The sequence below is a fragment of the Leucoraja erinacea genome, chromosome 36 (assembly GCF_028641065.1).
Source record: "Leucoraja erinacea ecotype New England chromosome 36, Leri_hhj_1, whole genome shotgun sequence".
NCBI lineage: Eukaryota > Metazoa > Chordata > Chondrichthyes > Rajiformes > Rajidae > Leucoraja > Leucoraja erinaceus.
Window position 1 is genome coordinate 4,069,957 of NC_073412.1, and position 21,000 is coordinate 4,090,956.

The 21,000-nt window shown below is 46.0% G+C and overlaps 1 protein-coding gene across 1 annotated transcript in view; it reads right to left on the bottom strand.

The window, feature by feature from the left end:
- The window catches only part of LOC129713596 (collagen and calcium-binding EGF domain-containing protein 1-like), a 98,189-nt gene that overhangs the window by 42,288 nt on the left and 34,901 nt on the right, over positions 1–21,000 (bottom strand). Inside the window, exon 3 of the mRNA XM_055662784.1 lies at positions 6,286–6,338. Within this exon, the coding sequence (XP_055518759.1) occupies positions 6,286–6,338 (53 nt within the window). The remainder of the gene's footprint in view (positions 1–6,285; positions 6,339–21,000) is intronic.

Below are 21,000 nucleotides of genomic sequence, written 5' to 3' on the forward strand. Positions count from 1 at the left end.
CATGGATAAGGAAGCGTAAGGTGTGAAAACAGGGCAGAGGGGATGGAGATCAAGGAAAATGTAGAATAGATCGTTGTTAGCTGGGAGAAGGTATAACAGAGCAAACAGATAAAATGTAGTCACAGTCAGACTGGTCGGAGAACAGGGAAGGGGGAGGGATGGAGAGAGAGAGAAAGCAAGTGTTACATGACGTTTGAGAAGTCAATGTTTATACCACTGGTGGGTCCTATGCAGATACATGTCTACATGTTTCTTAAATATTGCAATAATACCTCCTCAACTACCTCCTCTGGCAGCTCATTGCATGTCCCTGCCACCCTTTATGTGAAAACATTATCCCTCAGTTTCCGATTAAATTATTCCCTCCTCACCTTAAACCTATGCCCTCTAGTGCTCGATTCCCCTACTCTGGGCAGGAGACTATTTGGGACACATGACAATAAACTCTCTTGAATCTTGAGTCTTGAATTTTCTTGTTTATTATATTGTTTCCAGTGTACTATGTTCACATATTGTGTTGTGCTGCAGCATAAAGCATGTCATTGTTCTATTTGGGACACATGACAATAAAACACTCTCGACTCTTGAGGATGTTAATAGTTCAGATCGCATGTTTGTTTGTCACCTCGCCACAGGAAACCTGAACGGAAACCTCTGGAGACTTTGCGCCCCACCCAAGGTTTCCGTGCGGTTCCCGGAGGTTTTAGTCAGTCTCCCTACCTGCTTCCACTACCTGCAACCTCCGGCAACCACCTGCAACCTCCGGGAACCGCACGGAAACCTTGGGTGGGGCGCAAAGTCTCCAGAGGTTTCTGTTCAGGTTTCCTAAGTGGGACAGGGGCATTAGACTCTGCCAGAACAAATATCTCAGTGTTTTAGGTCAGGCATCAACAGATGTTTCTCTTCCATCTTTGACTCGATGTATAACTGAACAAACATGAAATTGGGCAATTTTCTCGTAAAAGATGTCTCGCTAATTGCCGGGATGACTTGACAGGGCAGTATGTTTGAAAGGGGAAGTGTTACATTGCCCTGGCATTTCTCCAAAACATTCTGCATTTAATTAAACAGCGGCCTGAACATTTCAAAACTCCAGTCACAACCCTGCAAACCAAATTTCGATCCCAGTTCCAAATTTCGGTCCAGAACCAGGGGGTCACTGTGGAAGAATAAGGGGGAGGCCATTTAGGACCGAGAAGAGGAAAAACTTTTTCACCCAGAGAGTTGCGAATCTGTGGAATTCTCTGCCACAGAAGGCAGTGGAGGCCAATTCACTGGATGTATTTAAGAGAGTTAGATATAGCTCTTAGGGCTAACGGGATCAAGGGGTATGGGGAGAAAGCAGGATCGGGTACTGATTTTGGATGATCAGCCATGATCACTGTCTGTCACTGTATGTCATGTTGTCACTTGCGGGCAGAGCATCAAGGCAAATTCCTTGTATGTGAATACTTGGCCAATAAACCTATTGATTCATTCATGATCATATTGAATGGTGGTGCTGGCTCGAAGCTGCCAGAGCAGGTAGTTGAGGCTGGGACTATCCCAACGTTTAAGAAACAGTACAACAGGTACATGGATAGGACAGGTTTGGAGGGATGCAGGTTGGGCGAGTGTAGCTGGGACTTGTTGGCTGGTGTGGGCAAGTTGGGCCGAAGGGCCTGTTTCCACGCTGCATCAATCTATGACTCTATTCTGTTGAGTGTTAAGAATGTGCAACTTGGTATCATATAGTAATTCAGCAAAGGAACAGGCCCTTTGGTCCAATCCATGTCATCTAAGATGTCCCGTCTGAACTAGTCCAATTTGTCTGCACTTTGTCCATATCCTTCTAAACTTTTCCAAATCATGTACCTGTCCAAGTGTCTTGTAAATGTTGTTATTGTACCTGCCTCGACCATCCAGAGACGCTGCCTGTCCTGCTGAGTTACTCCAGCATTTTGTGTCCAGTATCTTCGATGTAAACCAGCATCTGCAGTTCCTTCCTACACTTACCTCCTCCAGTAGCTTGTCCATGTACGCGCCACACTGAGTGAGGATACGGGGAAAAGCACAAAGTACTGGAGTAACTCAGCGTCAGGGTCAGGCATCATCTGTGGAGAACAGTTTTGAAGAAGGGTTTCGGCCCGAAATGTTGCCTATTTCCTTCGCTCCATAGATGCTGCCTCGCCCGCTGAGTTTCTCCAGCATTTTTGTCTACCTAACATTTTTTTGTAAACCAGCATCTGCAGTTCTCAGATACGAGAATATTTCTTTCACTGTACTTTGAGATGATGAAAAATATGATACAAATATTATTTTTTTTTTCTTTTCCTTTCAATAGTGCGATGTTCACCAATGCCCACGGCAGCCACGACTTGTGCTGGCTCTGCATATTAGACTTCAGGAGGAGGTACAATTTCAGGTCTAATTGGGGATAGTAGGTTGCTGCCTGTTGTATGTAGCATCCATGTTAATGACAGTAGCCCTTTGTCATGGCTCCAACAGATGATCTGGGATAGACACAAAATGCTGGAGTAACTCAGCGAGACAGGCAGCATCTCTGGAGAGAAGGAATGGGTGATGTATCGGGTCGAGACTCTTCTTCAAGACTGCTTTTTACTCCAGCATTTTGTGTTCAGAGATGCTGCCTGTCCCGCTGAGTTACTCCAGCATTTTGTGCCTATCTTCAGTTACATAGAAACATAGAAAATAGGTGCAGGAGGAGGCCATTCGGTCCTTCGAGCCAGCACCGCCATTTATTGTGATCATGGCTGATCATCCCCAATCAATAACCCGTGCCTGCCTTCTCCCCATATCGCTTAATTCCACTCGCCCTGAGAGCTCTATCTAACTCTCTCTTAAATCCATCCAGTGATTTGGCCTCCACTGCCCTCTGTAAACCAGCATCTGCAGTTCCTTCCCACACAGATTAGATTAGATTAGATTCAACTCAACAAGATTAGATGACTCGGGAGGTAGGGAACTGGGTCAGCATGCATGTATACCCTTGAAAGTGGATTGGACCATTGAGAACACAGTCAAGAAAGCATCATTTTTTTATTTAAGAAAGAACTGCAGATGCTGGAAAAATCGAAGGTAGACAAAAATGCTGGAGAAACTCAGTGGGTGCGGCAGCATCTATGGAGCGAAGGAAATAGGCAACGTTTCGGGCCGAAACCCTTCTTCAGACTCTCCTCTCATCTTGCAAGCCACCACCTTGAATTGCTGCGGTCTAACAGTTGGGTGGGAAACTCCAGGATTTTTTAGTTTAGTTTAGAGATACAGCGTGGAAACAAACCAATGGGCCCACAGAATCCTCCCAGCGATCCCCGCACATTTACACACTCGGGACAATTTTTCATTCCTACCAAGCCAATTAGCTTACGAACCTGTACGTCTTTGGAGTGTGGGAGGAAACCGAAGATCTCGGAGAAAACCCGCGCAGTTCACGGGCAGTGCGTGCAAACTCCGTACAGACAGCACCCGTAGTCGGGATCGAACCCGGATCTCTGGTGCTGTACCGCCCACGTGGCCTTCCAAATCTCCAGCAAGACTGATGTGGCCTTCCTCATCGGCAATCCCGTGACTGCGTATATTTTAGTCAGACTGTACCTTGGGAGATTAATGAGTTGCCGTGGCACACCCCCCCCCCCCCCAAGCCTGAGATTAACTACACAGGGAGCAAAGGGGTGATTCGAGCAGAGAGCAATGTGAGAGAGGAGTAGAGGCACTCAGAAACAAATATCACATGCAGAGCTTTGTAAAGGTTCAGCCAAATATTGACAATATAAACCTGGGGAGGTTTGCTGCAACAGGGCAGGAGTGCATTGACATCAGGGTTATGAAGGGAGAGTTTATAGATGGATGTCAGGAAATACTCCTTTACAAAAAGGATGAGCCACAGCTGGCAGCAGCTGTGTGGAAGAGCTTGTTGTACTTGGGGACATTTGGTTCATTTAAGACAGAAATTAAGAGTTATTAGAGTTGAACGGTGTTAAAGTTAAGCACTGTTAAAACACGACATTCATTTGTAAGAAATTGGAACAAAATTAGCCATTTGGCCCATCACGTCTGCTCCCCCATTCAATGATAGCTGGTCTGTTTCATTCCCTGTCAACCCCATTCTCCTGCCTTCTCCCCGTAATCTTTGACACCTTTACTAATCAAGAACATATCAATGCTGGAGAGACTCAGCGGGTGCAGCAGCATCTATGGAACAAAGGAAATAGGTAACGTTTCGGGCCGAAATCCTTCTTCAGACCCGAAACGTTGCCTATTTACTTCGCTCCATAGATGCTGCTGCACCCGCTGAGTTTCTCCAGCATTTTTGTCTACCTTCAATTTTCCAGCATCTGCAGTTCCTTCTTGAACACAAGAACATATCAATCCCTGCTTTAAAAATATCCAAATGACTTGGCCTCCACCGCCGTCTGTGGCAATGAATTATATAGATTCACCACCCTCTGGCTAAAGAAATTCCCCCTCATCTCCATACTATAGGTACATCCTTTTATTCTCTGGCTGTGCCCTCTGGTCCTAGATTCTCTCACTAGTGGAAACATCCTCTCCATGTGCACTCTATCCAGGCCTTTCGTTCATTATTTACATAGATACATAGAAAATAGGTGCAGGAGTAGGCCATTCGGCCCTTCGAGCCTGCACCGCCATTCAATGTGATCATGGCTGACCATCCAACTCAGTATCCCGTACCTGCCTTCTCTCCATACCCCCTGATCCCTTTAGCCACAAGGGCCACATCTAACTCCCTCTTAAATATAGCCAATGAACTGTGGCCTCGACTACCTTCTGTGGCAGAGAGTTCCAGAGATTCACCACTCTCTGTGTGAAAAATGTTTTTCTCATCTCGGTCTTAAAGGATTTCCCCTCTATCCTTAAGCTGTGACCCCTTGTCCCGGACTTCCCCAACATCGGGAACAATCTTCCTGCATCTAGCCTGTCCAACCCCTTAAGAATTTTGTACGTTTCTATAAGATCCCCCCTCAATCTCCTAAATTCTAGCGAGTACAAGCCAAGTCTATCCAGTCTTTCTTCATATGAAAGTCCTGACATCCCAGGAATCAGTCTCTGCACTCCCTCTATGGCAATAATGTCCTTCCTCCGATTTGGAGACCAAAACTGTACGCAATACTCCAGCTGTGGTCTCACCAAGACCCTGTACAACTGCAGTACAACCTCCCTGTTCCTATACTCAAATCCTTTTGCTATGAATGCTAACATACCATTTGCTTTCTTCACTGCCTGCTGCACCTGCATGCCTACTTTTAATGACTTGTGTACCATGACACCCAGGTCTCATTGCATCTCCCCTTTTCCTAATCGGCCATCATTTAGATAACAGTCTGCTTTCCTATTTTTGCCACCAAAGTGGATAACCTCACATTTATCCACATTATACTGCAGGTATATTTGTCAGGTTTCAATGAGATTCCAACCTCATCCTTCTAAACTCCAACGAGTAAATGTCAAGTCCCATCAAAGACTCAAGGCTCTGTCCTCTATATTCCTCCCACTTATATTCGTATCTCTTCTATCTTTATCTCTTCATCTCACACTTTTTCTTTGATCAACTCTGGCCTTTGTCCAACCATCTGTCCAGCAGAAAAAAAACCCTCCCTTGTATCCACCAAAACATTTGCCGGGCCTCATCCCATCCTCAGCTCCATAGACTCCAACATTTTCTCCTCTCCTACAATCTGTCTGAGGATGAGTCCTGACCCAAAATGTCACCTATCCATGTTCTCCAGAGATGCTGCCTGCCCTAGACACAAATAGCTGGAGTAACTCAGGGGCACAGGCAGCATCTCTGGGGAGAAGGAATGGGTGACGTTTCAGGTCGAGACCCTTCTTCAGACTGATATCAGGGGAGAGGGCGGGACAAAGATAGAATGTAGCTGGAGACAGTAATGCCCCTGTCTGTCCCACTTAGGAAACCTGAACGGAAACCTCTGGAGACTTTGCGCCCCACCCAAGGTTTCCGTGCGGTTCCCGGAGGTTGCAGGTGGTTGCCGGAGGTTGCAGGTAGTGGAAGCAGGTAGGGAGACTGACAAAAACCTCCGGGAACCGCACGGAAACCTTGGGTGGGGGCACAAAGTCTCCAGAGGTTTCCGTCAGGTTTCCTAAGTGGGACGGGGGCATTAGAACTGGGAAGGGGAACTGGAGTAATTCAGCGGGCCGTGCAGCCTCTCTGGACAACATGGACTGGTGTCATTTCAAGTCAAAGCCCTTCAGACTCAATGATAGACACAAAAAGCTGGAGTAACTCAACGTGAATAAACCACTTACCCTCGGGAATACACTGGCCAAGCACAAATCTGTAACCCTTGCAACATTTCCTCCTGAAGATTAGAAAGGAAACAGAAGAATTAGCCTTGTTTCAAGCACAATCCGTACACGTTGATGCAGTGAGTTGTGAACTGGGCAGCTCGATGCTGCACCTTGCAGCGCCAGAGACCCCGGCCACGGGTGCTGTCTGTACGGAGTTCGCACGTACTCCCCCGTAACCTGCGTGGGTTTTCTCCAGGAGCTCTGGCTTCCTCCCACACTACAAAGGTTTGTAGGCTAATTGGCCTCGGTGAAATTTTAAATTGCCCCAAGCGTACGTTGGATAGTGTTAGTGTGTAGGGATCGCTGGTCAGTGCGGACTCGATGGGCTGAAGAACCTTTTTCCGCACTATATCTCTAAACTAAGCTAAACTAAGTTATAGAGTCAACCTAAGATCTAATATTGTATCATCTATCTCAATAGGATGGGCTCTATTGATTAGTCCCCTCTCCTTCAAAGTGTTGGTTCAAGTGTAAATGGGTGTTTGATATACAGTATGCTCTAGAAGGGCCGAAGGGCTTTTTCCCACTCTGTGTGATTTTACACTGAGTTGGCAGGCCATCCGGAATTGTTTTTCTCCCATAAGCTAGGGTGTCGCGCCAATCCTCCAAACTACCCCATTCCCGACCTTGCGCTTTTCTCTGCAAAGGTAATGCTGTTACCCTGCAACACTATAATTAGTTTAGTTTCGAGATACAGCGTGACAGACAGCCAAGTAACCTACAAGCCTGCACGTCTTTGTGATGTGGGAGGAAATAGAATAGAATAGAATAGAATAGTTTCTTTATTGTCATTGTAACATGGACCATGTACAACAAAATTTAAAATGTCAGCCAGTCAGTACAGCATTCAAACATTTCTAAAGCTAACGATACATACACGGTAAAATAATAAAGATAAACAACTAAATAAATATCACGGACAAAGCACGCATACACACCCAACCCTCCATCCTTCTGTCGATTTCACAGTTACCACAGTCCCTTAGTCTGTATCGCCCCTGCGTTCCTTGGCGGCTACATTTAGTGCTTTTATAGCAGTGGGGTAAAAACTGTTTTTTAGTCTATTTGTCCTTGTCCTTGTAGATCTGTACCGTCTGCCTGACGGCAACAGTTCAAACAGGGAGTGTCCGGGGTGGGAAATGTCCTTTATGATATTCTGGGTTTTTTTGGTGCAGCGGGAACTGTGTAAGTCCTCCAAGGTAAGGAGAAACCAGAGCACCCAGAGAAAACCCACGCGGTCACAGGGAGAACTACAAACTCCGTACAGACATCACCTGTACAGAGAGGGAAAGCAACCAGTGTTGCGAATATTGATTTCTCTAACTTCAAGTGACCCTTGCTTTCCCTCTCTCTGCATCCCTCCCCTATCCCCGGTCTCCGGCTAGTTTCACTGTCTTCCTGATTAATGTTAGTTTGTATGCATCATTCTCACCTTCCCCTCAGCCAACAATGAACCATCCTCCATTTCCTTGACCATCGTCTGCTTTGATCTGTCATTTTCACACTTTTCATCCACTTTGTACCCTGCAAAATCTCTAGCTTTCCTCTCCCCTGACTCTCAGGCTTGTACACTCTGGAGTTTAGAAGGATGAGAGGGCATCTCATTGAAACATATAAGATTATTAAGGGTTTGGACACGCTAGAGGCAGGAAACATGTTCCCGATGTTGGGGGAGTCCAGAACCAGGGGCCACACACAGGTTAAGAATAAGGAGTTAGCCATTTAGAACGGAGACGAGGAAACACTTTTTCTCACAGAGAGTGGTGAGTGTGGAATTCTCTGCCTCAGAGGGCGATGGAGGCAGGTTATTTGGATACATTCAAGAGAGAGCTAGATAGGGCTCTTAAAAATAGCGTGGTTAGGGGATATGGGGAGAAGGCAGGAACGGGGTACTGATTGTGGATGATCAGCCATGACCACATTGAATGGCGGTGCTGGCTCGAAGGGCCGAAGGGCCTACTCCTGCACCTATTGTCTATTGTCTATTGAAGAAGGGTATCGACCCATTCCCCTTCTCTCCAGAGATGCTGCCTGTCCCGCTGAGTTACTCCAGCGTTTTGTGTCTATCTTCGGTGTAAACCAGCATCTGCAGTTCCTTCCTGCACATTGAAGTTCTAGTTTATTTTATAAAGCGCTGGGGGATGTAATGAAAGATATGAACGGCACTCTGTAAGTGCAAATTATTTAAAAGTTAAACACAAAAAGCACCTCGTATAAAATTACTGGTAAGTTATTCTATTTCATTGAACAGATAGTTCAAAGGAGTTTTTCATCATTGTACAAAATACTAGCATTTACAAGGAGTTTAAGAGGGAACTGCAGATGCTGGAGAATCGAAGGTTACACAAAAAAGCTGGAGAAACTCAGCGGGTGCAGCAGCATCTATGGAGCGAAGGAAATAGGCAACGTTTCGGGCCGAAACCCTTCTTCAGCATTTACAAGGATCTGTTTGTAAAAATAACTTAATGCCACACTTTTAGCTTTGATTGCAGCTGATAGGCAGTCAGGCAGCAGGGCCTCGACCCGAAACGTCACCCATTCCTTCTCTCCAGAGATACTGCCTGTCCCGCTGAGTTACTCCAGCTTTTTGTGTCTATGGCTGTAAACCAGGATCTGCAGTCCCCACCCACACGGGCAGTGAATGGTTGGTTTGTGGTTACTGAGGGAGCTGACTGCAGTGCTGGGGACTGTCCACAAGGTGTCGCACAGGCTCCGCACGTATAGCTTAGTTTAGTTTAGAGATACAGCGCGGAAACAGGCCCTTCAGCCCACCGAATCCGCACCTATCCCCCGCACACTAATACTATCCTACACAAACTAGGGACAATGTACATTGAAACCAAGCCAATTAACCTACGAAGCTGTACTTCTTTAGAATGTGGGTGGCTTGTACTCGCTAGAATTTAGAAGATTGAGGGGGGATCTTCTAGAAACTTACAAAATTCTTAAGGGGTTGGACAGGCTAGATGCAGGAAGATTGTTCCCGATGTTGGGGAAGTCCAGGACAAGGGGTCACACAGTTTAAGGATAAGGGGGAAATCTTTTAGGACCGAGATGAGGAAAACATTTTTCACACAGAGAGTGGTGAATCTGTGGAATTCTCTGCCACAGAAGGTAGTTGAGGCCACAGTTCATTGGCTATATTTAAGAGGGAGTTAGATGTGGCCCTTGTGGCTAATGGGATCAGGGGGTATGGAGAGAAGGGAGGTACAGGATACTGAGTTGGATGATCAGCCATGATCATATTGAATGGCGGTGCAGGCTCGAAGGGCCGAATGGCCTCTACTCCTGCACCTGTTTTCTATGTTTCTATGAAACCAGAACATTCTGGAGATAACCCATGCAGATCAAGAGGAGAATGTACAAACTCCATGCAGACAGACACCCATGGTCAGGATTGAACCCATGCAGTCATCAGCTTCATTCTCCAATGAGTATCTTTGTTGACTTTTATTACTTTAGAGAAACAGGTCCCTTGGTCCACTGAGTCTGTGCCGACCAGCGATCACCCGTACACGCACACTATCCACACACACCGGGGACAATTGACAATTTTCATAAGCCAATTGACGTACTATAAACCTGTATGTCTTTTGACTGTGGGAGCTAACCGAAGATCTGGAAGAAAACCCACGCCCAGGTCACGGGGAGAAGGTACAAACTCCGTGCAGACTCAAGTCAAGTTTGGTCAAGTCAAGTTTATTTATCACATACACACAAACAAGATGTGCAGTGGAATGAAAGTGGCAATGCCTGCAGATTGTGCAAACACAGCAGAACAACAGAACAGAATAGACAGTATTTACATTTTAGAGATTTTTTTTTTTTCAAAAGACACAACACAACTTTAAGTTAGTTCCTGGTGAGATAGGAGTTTACAGTCCTAGTGGCCTGTGGGAACAAATTCTGTCTTATCCTCTCTGTTTTCACAGCATGACAGCAGAGGAGCTTGCCTGACTGCCCCCTTAGTGAGGATCAAACTCGGGTCTCTGGCGGTGAGGCAGCAACTCTACCACTGCGCCACTCTGCCCCCCCCAGCATTGTGACCTGGGTTAGTTCACAATGGCATCTCTCCATTCACATTAAGCAGCCACGTCTGACAGGCGAGTTGTTACGATCTCCATTTAACCAGGGTGAGCGGTGGGGGAAGTGGAGAGAAGGATGGGGACTGGAGCAGTTAAAACTAACATTTGACAGCGAATTGAACATGTACTCAGAGTGGAAACCTTTTGCTCTCTGAGCAGGGTGAAACAACTCTCCTCCAGAGCTGGAACTGAATGTTATCTTATGGTGCTGGAAGGTTCAATGGTCAATGTGAGGCCAAGAGTCAAGAGGGGTTTATTGTCATATGTAGCGAAACGGAACGATGGAAAACCAGTGCTCAATATATAATTAATAAACAATAAAAACAGTTCAGTAACTTAAACAAAATCAATATTGTTCAACCCCCCCCCCCCCCCCCATCCACAAAATAGTCTGAAGAAGAGCCTCGACTCGAAACGTCACCTCTTCCGTCTCTCCAGAGATGCTGCCTGACCTGCTGAGTTACTCCAGCGTTTTGTCTCTACCTTCGTTAGGATGGCGAACCTTGCTTGACAAAACATAAATGAATGATCCTTTGTATAGCCACTGCACCCCCCGGCCACTCCCTCTTCTCCCCTCTCCCATCAGGCAAAGACTGATGTCTCCCATAGACATGTGAAAACGCACACCTCCAGATTCAGGGACAATTTCTTCCCAGCTGTTATCAGGCAACTGAACCATCCGACCACTAGAGAGCGGTCCTGAGCTACTATCTACCTCTTTAGTGACCCTCGGACTATCTTTGATCAGACTTTACTGGCATTACCTTGCACTGAACATTATTCCCTTATCATGTATCTGTACACTGTGGATGGCTCGACTGTAATCATGTATTGTCTCTCTACTGACTGGTTAGCACGCAACAAAAGCTTTTCTCTGTACCTCGGTACACGTGACAATAAAATAAACGACTCAGAAGGCTACCGACCCGGAAATGTCACCTAGCAATGGTCTCCAGAGATTCAATGTCACCTATCAATTGTCTCCAGCCTGAAGAAGAGTCTCGACCCGAAACGTCACCCATTCCTTCTCTCCAGAGATGCTGCCTGTCCCGCTGAGTCACTCCAGCATTTAGTGTCTACCTTTTCCAGAGATGCTGCCTGACCTGCTGAGTTACTCCAGCACTTTGTGTCTTTCTTTGTAAACCAGCATCTGCATTTCCTTGTTTACTGGGAGAAGATGCATTAGTTAATTTTATCTGTAAATAGATGGAAGATATGCTCTTTGCTTGCTGTGCAATAGACAGTTTTTTCCGTCTGTGTGCTGTCCCACCTCGTATGAAGTGATTCGCACGGGATGTTTTTAAAATAATTTATGAAATTCTTATGAAATACGGGACAAAGATTCTCTATGTTTTTAAAAAGAAGCTGTTTGTTACCAGAGAGAGACTGCTGCCCTTTAGGTGACTCCCATTGTCTTTCTTCTGGTTAAGCAGTCGATGTTAATCTAGCAGTGGCACAAGTACCTAAAACAACAACACTTTGTACACGATAACACTAACCTCGCTTCAAGGACTCGTTCAATAGCTCTAAGATCATTGGAGCCTCCCAAGGTCAGAAGAGGTGCCGTGAAAATAATTTCTTTGGAAGTGTGTGAGCACACGAGGACCTTTGCAAGGCAAACAAAACGATAGGCCTAAAGATAGCTCCGATTCCTCTCTCCGGGAACACGCAAGAGTGCGAGGAGTCTCGATTAGTTCCGTTTAGAAGTCTGCCATGTTGGGATAGTAACGGGGGGCTGTCCCACTGTGCGAGCTCATTCAAGAGTTCTCCCCGAGTTTCCCCTGATTCGAACTCGGAGAATTACAGTCATGACAGAAAGGTCAGCGTAGGAATGGGCGGGGGAGTTAAAGTGACGGACTGAGCGGAGGTGTTCAGCGAAAGGATTACTCAGTCTGCGCTTGGTCTCGCCAATATATTGGAGTCCACACCTGGAACAGCACATAAGAAGGTCAAAGGTCAGGTCAAAGATAGTCCAGGGGTCTCCAATGAGGTGGATGGTAGTTCAGGACTGCTGTCCGGTTGTGGTAGGATGGTTCAATATAATCGGCCATAACAGATACCATTCTCCCCATCCCCCCCCCCCCCCCCCCCTCCTTTGTCCATTATGGCTTGGCCCCCTGCTGTACTCACTCTATACTCATGACTGTTTAAGAATAAGGGGTAAACCATTTAGAACGGAGACGAGGAAACACGTTTTCCCACAGAGAGTGGTGAGTCTGTGGAATTCTCTGCCTCACAGAGGGCGGTGGAGGCCGGTTCTCTGGATGCTTTCCAGAGAGAGCTAGATAGGGCTCTTAAAAATAGCGGAGTCAGGGGATATGGGGAGAAGGCAGGAACGGGGTACTGATTGGGGATGATCAGCCATGATCACATTGAATGGCGGTGCTGGCTCGAAGGGCCAAATGTCCTACTCCTGCACCGTTTGTCCATTGTCTATTGGTTTACTGTCGAGTGCAAATCATTGTGTTCTATCCAGTCAAAGAAAAGACTATACATTATTACAATCAAGCTGTCTACAGTGTACAAATCAAGGATAAAGGGTAGAACCACAATCATTAACAGGGCCGCAGGTTTTGCTTGGGCAGCTTACAACGTCATGGTATGAATATTGATCTCATCACGTGCAGGCAGATGAGATCATTTTAACTTGGCATCATTTTGAATACATACATTATGGGTCGAATGTTGTACTGTTCTGTGTTCTACCATTCCGAATTCTGTCGGAGTTTTGAGTTGCTTGTCCCGTCCCTGAGCCATGAGTTCAAATTTACGAGGATGTTGCCAGGACTCAAGGCCCTGAGCTACAGCGAGAGTTTGAGCAGCTGGGAGTCTGTTCCTTGGAGTGCAGGAGGATGAGGGGTCATCTTATAGAGGTGTATAAGATCAAGCGGAAAAGATAGGCTAAATGCACAAGGTCTTTTGCCCAGAGAAGGGGAATCAAGGACCAGAGGACGTAGGTTTAAGGTCAGGGGGAAAAAGTTTATTAGGAATCTGAGGGGCAACTTTTTTTACACAAAGGTTGATGGGTAGATGATACAAACTGGCAGAGGAGGTAGTTGAGGCAGGTAGAGGCAGGAATCGCAGTGTTGAAATGACTCGGAGCGGGGCCTAACATCGCCCGGCGCGGCTTAAATGGCCGCGGGACTTACCATCGCCCGCCGGGGGCTTTAACATCATGAGCCCCAGTCGCCTCAACGCTGCAGTTGGACTGCTGGACCGCGGGAGAAGAACAAAGGGAAGAGATAAGACTTTGCCTTCCATCACAGAGAGGAGATTCACTGTGTAAGTTTGGATGTTTGTGTAAATTGTGTTAAGTGTGTGTCCTGTTTTTTTTTTTGTAATGACATGATTGTAGGAATGAAATTTCGTTCAAACCTTGTCTGTTTGAATGACAGTAAAATGCATTCTATTCTATTCTATTCTACAATCACAATGTTTAAAACAAATTTGGAGAAGTACATGGATAGGACAGGTTTAGAGGGATATGGGCCGAACGCAGGCCGGTGGGACTAGTGTAGTTGGGGCATGTTGGTCGGCATGGGCAAGTTGAGCTGAATGAGCATGTTGAGCATGGTTCCTCGATGTATGACTCCAGGACTTGATTCTATACCATCCGAGCTGGAATGCCTGAGCAGGAATGAGAGGTACCAACTTGATGCCAAGTGAAACAAAAACAGACAATGGTGGAATCGCTCAGCAGCTCATCAGAGGTGGAGAGTTCAGACGGACTGTCTTCAGATTAACCCTCCACCTCCCGCTCTCCCAGAGTCTCTTCTCAACTTTTCCAATCCTTGACCCAAAACAACGACCCCGTTTCTCTTCCCTACGATGTTCCTGACTTAAGATCGACACAAGGTGGCACAGTGGCGCAATGGCAGTGGCTGCCTTAAGCCCCTGTCCCACTTAGGAGACCTAACCAGCAACCTCTGGTGACCTTGTCCTCCACCCAAGGTTTCCATGAGGTCACTGGAGGTTTTGGTCACTCTCCCTAATGGTCGAAAGTGGTTTCCGTGTGGTCGAGGCTTCCATGCCCTGCTCAGGCGAAGAATTGTTTAAAGACAAACGTTGCCTTTACACACACTAGTCTTGGACACACTAGAGGCAGGAAACATGTTCCCGATGTTGGGGGAGTCCAGAACCAGGGGGTCACAGTTTAAGAATAAGGAGTAGGCCATTTAGATTTTACACACCCCTCTGTGAGTGTGGAATTCTCTGCCTCAGAGGGCGGTGGAGGCCGGTTCTCTGGATGCTTTCAAGGAAGAGCTAGATAGGGCTCTTAAAAATAGCAGAGTCAGGGGTTATGGGGAGAAGGCAGGAACGGGGTACTGATTGGGGATGCTCAGCCATGATCACATTGAATGGCGGTGCTGGCTGGATGGGCCGAATGGCCTACTCCTGCACCCATTGTCTATTGTCTTTGGGTGAACTTACTCTGCTGGCTCAATTCTCTCTGGCCTGAGTCCCGACAGCTGGGGCTGTGAGCGGATGTGATCAGGAATGGGAACCTCTCTCTGTCTCACCCCCCCCCAGAAGCATTGACAGATTACAAAGACACAGACTGTGTGAGTTGCTCTCTGGCAACAAGATTTTGCTCAGCCCAGTAAGCAACATAGATCACCCAACCAAATGCGACTGGTGTCATAACTATGGAGGGAGACAGAGAGCAGATGTGGCCAAAAAAACTGCTACAGCTGCTCATAAGACGGGCTCACGGATGCTCACAAGATGCGCAGATCAAACACAGAACACACGCTGAGGATCTGCAGTTCCTTCCTACACTGCTACAGGTTCGCTGTATTTGATGTTGAGAGCACGGTGGATTAGCGAGAGCGAAGGGGGGTGGGGGTTTCCCGGCAAGGTGGGTCGCCGAGATCAAAGGGGTAGCCGATAGGGGGCCATATGCAGAGGCAGGCAGAAGATAAGACTGTTCGATTATCTTTTTGTAACTTTTTCGGTGCCAGAAACATGACGATTCTTGTGTACTGCCAATGTGGAGTGCTCTTTGAATCACTTCTTTGAATCACTTCCCTCTGGAAGGCGTCTCCGGACCGTCAAAGCTGCCACAGCCAGACATAAAACCAGTTTTTTTCCACGAGCAGTAGCTCTACTCAATAACCAAAAATCTGTAGCCTCCTTTTGCTCTGGTATTTTATTTAATTCACATGTTTAATCAATAATGTTTTATTATTAATGTTTAATGTTTTATGTGTCATTCCTAACTATCACTGTATGTCATGTTGTCAATTGCGGGCGGAGCACCAAGGCAAATTCCTTGTATGTGAATACTTGGCCAATAAACTTATTCATTCATTCATTCATATGTGAGGTCTGCTGTGTGATTTTGCCGGGCTGTATGCAAAAACAAAGCATGTACATGTGACAAAGCATCATTGAATGAATGGTTGAATCATTTGATGATAACACACAGTTACAGTGGGCTCATTAACTTAGTGCCAGTGTCATAGAACACAGAAACAGACTCTTGGGTCAGCTGCATCCTTTACAACCGTGATGTCCCATCTAAATCCACTCCTTGAACATATGAACGAATGAATTTTAGCTTTGTTCAAAGGCCCATTCCCTGTGAGTGAGTCTGAACATTCACCGCCATCAAGCTACAGGAACAGGGAGACAATCAATATCCAACGTTCTGCCTGAATCTACCTGATCTCCCGGTTGCTAAACACTTTAATTCTCCTTCCCATTCCCGCACCGACCTTTCTGTCCTGGGCCTCCTCCATTGTCAGAGTGAGGCTAAACGCAAATTGGAGGAACAGCATCTCATATTTCCATTGGGCAGCTTACAGCCCAGTGGTATGAATATTGCTTTCTCTAACTTCAAGTAACCCCTGCATTCCCTCTCTCTCCATCCCTCCCCCACCCAAGTCGCACCAGCTTCTCATTCACACCCAACAAACAGCTAACAACAGCCTGTTTCCTTTACCATTGTTACCTTTTTGCATATCTTTCATTCTTTGTTCTGTATCTCTCTACATCATCGTCTATATCTCTCGTTTCCCTAGAAACTGAAGCCTGAAGAACTAGAGTCTGAAGATGGGTCTCGACCCGAAACCTCACCCATTCCTTCTCTCCAGAGATGCTGCCTGTCCCGCTGAGTTACTCCAGCATTTTGTGTCTACCTTTGATTTAAACCAGCATCTGCAATTCTTTCCGACACATTCTCCCCTTTCCCTTATCCCTAACTAGTCTGAAGAAGAGTCTCGATCCGAAACATCACCCATTCCTTCTCTCCAGAGATGCTGCCTGTCCCGCTGAGTTACTCCAGCATTTTGTGTCTATCTTCATTGTCCTAAAGGTCCACTCTTTAGCCTGACAACCTCGAACAGCCCGGTTGAGACTCAAACACATTCCTTCCCTCAACCCCATTCTCCTGCCTTCTCTCTATTACCCCGAACAACCGTGCCAATCAAGAATCTATTCAATCGCCACCTTAAAAAACATTCATTGGCCTGGCTCAGTGAGGTCAATCAAGTGTCAGGAAATGTACCTGAATGTCAGCTGCCTGAAGGGGATGTACTGGATGTACTGTCAGTGGTATTAGTGGATCAGTGAATTTACATTGCATTCCTTAGTTTATAGTTCTAGTGAAGGCATAAATCCACATAAAATAAACAGGTGGACATCTGGTTTAGATGGGGTGTCAAATGGAGTGCATTGAATGTCCAGCTGTTTTTTTCTGGGCTCTTGTGAGAAATTACTTTTAGTTTTTACGGACCACACCATTTGCCTCTTCATTAATCCGATGCCCTGCTCACTTAAAGAGTTTCTCAAGAATATCGTGAAACATAGGACCAAGCCCAAGACCAGACCAGTCCCGATCTCAGTGAATGACAGAACCGGATTGAAGGGCAGAATGGCCAACATAGAGATTCAGAATGACCAAGAGTGTTTTATCATCCTATTACTGCAATTTCTGGGCTACCAGTGTTAGATTCTATCTCTCTGTCCCGTTCCGCTGATTGCTTTTACCACAGTAATTGCCAGAAGATCTATTATTTACTCCCCTGAATTTTCAGTGTGGATTCTGGGCTTAAAACTTTAGCAGCAAACTTTAAACTCCAGAGCTTTGAGTAAACTTATGCAACAGTTACTCACGGTTGACAAAGGTTTCTATTTGTTACATCTACAACAAATCAAATGGTGACTCCATTAAAAACTCAAAATACGGTAAACGCAAAATTAATTCCCATGTGAGGAAAAGTTTCATAACTGCTTTATGACTGGTAATTCATCGACTGGTGGGCAAGTATTGAATAACACAAAAAAGCTGGAGAAACTCAGCGGGTGCAGCAGCATCTATGGAGCGAAGGAAATAGGCAACGTTTCGGGCCGAAACCCGTAAGGGTTTCGGCCCGAAACGTTACCTATTTCCTTCAGGGTTTTCGGCCCGACAAACGTTGCCTATCCCGAAACGTTGCCTATTTCTTTCGCTCCATAGATGCTGCTGCGCCCGCTGAGTTTCTCCAGCTTTTTTTGTGTACCTTCGATTCTCCAGCATCTGCAGTTCCTTCTTAAACATTGAATAACACACTGTGCTTTACAAGTGATTACGTCAAATTACAAAATGCCATGGCTTGTACGATGATTAGTTTCAGAGGTCTTTGCCCCCTCAGGTTTTACGTCAAACTTAACTCAGCAACATGAATGAATCTGCATCGATGTCGATACATGTCGATAAACCCACAGCCTTACATATGGATGAAGATAGATACAAAGATACTTTTATAGGAACGTACAAAATTCATAAGGGTCTGAAGAAAGGTTTCGGCCCGAAACGTCGCCTATTTCCTTCGCTCCGTAGATGCTGCTGCACCCGCAAATACACCCACCCCGCACAGAAGTATTCCACCTCAGTTACACAGCGTTTCGTGCTGTCTGTTTCTCCTCGCGCTGAACATGCAGGCAACCCCAGGGACCAGTTGTAGGGAAAGCAGACTCTATAATGGGTCACAGTTCACTGCAGAGGGACTTGACCCCCAAGTAAATTGGTGGAACAGCTAAATTCCTTTCGGTATTGGTTCAAAGTACTAACTGGTTCCTGCCATCCACTGACTACGGGGGAGTGCATTGCCCTCACTTCAGTGGTGAGCAGATCTCGGTAAAAATACCAGACTGCTTATTCACTGTTGGTGTAAATGGATCGACTTGTTAAACACTGGAGCCTGCAACAGTCCAGTGGTAAGAGCAATAATGGTTCAGAGAACTTCAACACACTGTATCAGCAACCTCAGGCCTGCCGTTATGTTATGTTATGTTATGTTATGTTATGTTATGTTATGTTATGTTATGTTATGGTACGGGACTTCATTTGTCATGTGTATCGAGGTACAGTGAAATCCATTTGTGTACACAGTTCAGTATAAGTATCGCTATACATAGGCAATATACATAGACTCTGGCTTGTTTTATTGTAGTGTCAATATTATTTTTTAATAATTTAATACGTTTTTTCGAAATTAAAACAAAAAAAAAGTATGTCTATGATATACCTTAGATATACTTATCTAAGGTATATCGTAGATGCATATCTAAGATATACAACTTAGATAAGCATCTCAGATACTGAATATGGTAGTCATACACTGAGACAGTGCACAGAGTCGCCAGTTTGGCGGCATTTGCAAGTCCCAGTTGTAAGTGCAGGGATCTTAGGCCTGACCGTGAAGGCCCGTTGTCATGGCGACGTTGCAGGGTCGGCCGGGCCAAGTTAGCGCGTATTCATTGTTGATCTGGTTCACAACATTTGCGTGTTAGTGTGGCGCAGTGGCGCAGCGGTAGAGTTGCTGCCTTACAACGAGGAAGACCCGGGTTCGATCCTGCCTGCGGGTGCTGTCTGTACGGAGTTTGCACGTTCTCCCCGTGATCTGCGTGGGTTTTCTCTGGGAGCTTCGGTTTCCCCCCACACTCCAAAGACGTGCAAGTTTGTACGCGAATTGGCTTCGGTAAAAGTATAAATTGTCCCCAGTGCTTGTAGGGTAGTGTGTGAGCGGGGATCGCTGGTTGGCAGACTCGAGAGACCTGTTTCCACGCTGTATCTCTAAACTAAACTAAAATAAAAGCCGCAACAGAGGATATGATCAAGAGCAGATCCTCTGCCAATTTGATGTTGATTAAACAAGCAATATAATGTGCAGCTCATATCGTTCCCCAGAAGGAGTTAGTGTGTTGTGAAAGTTGGAGCTGTGGAGTAGAAGCTCATAAATCCTTAAGTCATTGGAGCAGAATTAGGCCATTCGGCCCATCAAGTCTACTCCACCATTCAATCATGGCTAACCTATCTTTACCTCTCAACCCCATTCTCCGGCCTTCTCCCCATGACACTCGTACCAATCAAAAATCTGTCAATCCCCACCTTAAAAATACCCATTGGCTTGGCCTCCACCACCATCTGTGGCGATGAATCCCACAGATTCACCACCCTCTGACAGAAGGAATTCCTCCTCATCTCCTTTCAGAGGGCCATCAATGATCGTAGGTGAGGCCTTTAACTTCCACCTGTGTTGGAATCAGCTGCCCAGCAGATCAGAACATCCCCGGCAGTTTGTTCACCTTTCCATGGCGTACAGAGGGAAGGTTTGCACCTTGTAATCTGGTTTTTGTTCAGCTCACAAATACATGAGCGTGCACGTGTCGACATTGAGCCTTGAGGAGCACTGACTCGTGTGAATTCTCCCTCTTTGAACAGGTCATTAGGCAGCACTATTTTATAGACTCTTAGAGTTGCATTGCGATGTTTTCAAGTTGATGCCAAGATTCCTACAATGTCTGATAAAGTGCTTATGGTCGTAAACCTATTAGCCAACAAAATAAAGGGGATTAAATCTGCTGTTAGAGAAACCTGGAAAACAGGTGCAGGAGAAGGCCATTCAGCCCTTCGAACTAGCGCCGTCATTCAATATGATCATCCAAAATCACAAAATGCTGGAGTAACTCAGCGTCTCTGGAGAGAAGGAATGGGTGACGTTTCGGGTTAAGAGAACTGAAGATGGGTTTCGACCCGAAACGTCACCTATTCCTTTGCTGCCCCACCCGCTGAGTTTCTCCAGCATTTTTGTCTACCACCAGTTGTTGAGCAGTTTAGTTTATTGTCACGTGTACCGAGGTACAGTGAAAAGCTTTTGTTGCGTGCTAACCAAGAGGCAAGAGTGTTTTATCGTCATATGTTCCAGATAGAACAATAACATTTGTTAGGGCTTTATTCTTTGGAGCGCAGAAGGTTAAGGGGGGACTTGATAGAGGTTTTTAAAATGATGAGAGGGATAGACAGAGTTGACGTGGAAAAGCTTTTCCCACTGAGAGTAGGGAAGATTCAAACAAGGGGACATGACATGAGAATTAAGGGACTGAAGTTTAGGGGTAACATGAGGGAGAACTTCTTTACTCAGAGAGTGAAAGCTGTGTGGAATGAGCTTCCAGTGAAGGTGGTGGAGGCAGGTTCGTTTTTTATCATTTAAAAATAAATTGGATAGTTATATGGATGGGAAGGGAATGGAGGGTTATGGTCTGAGTGCAAGTATATGGGACTAAGGGAGAATATGTGTTCGGCACGGACTAGAAGGGTCGAGAT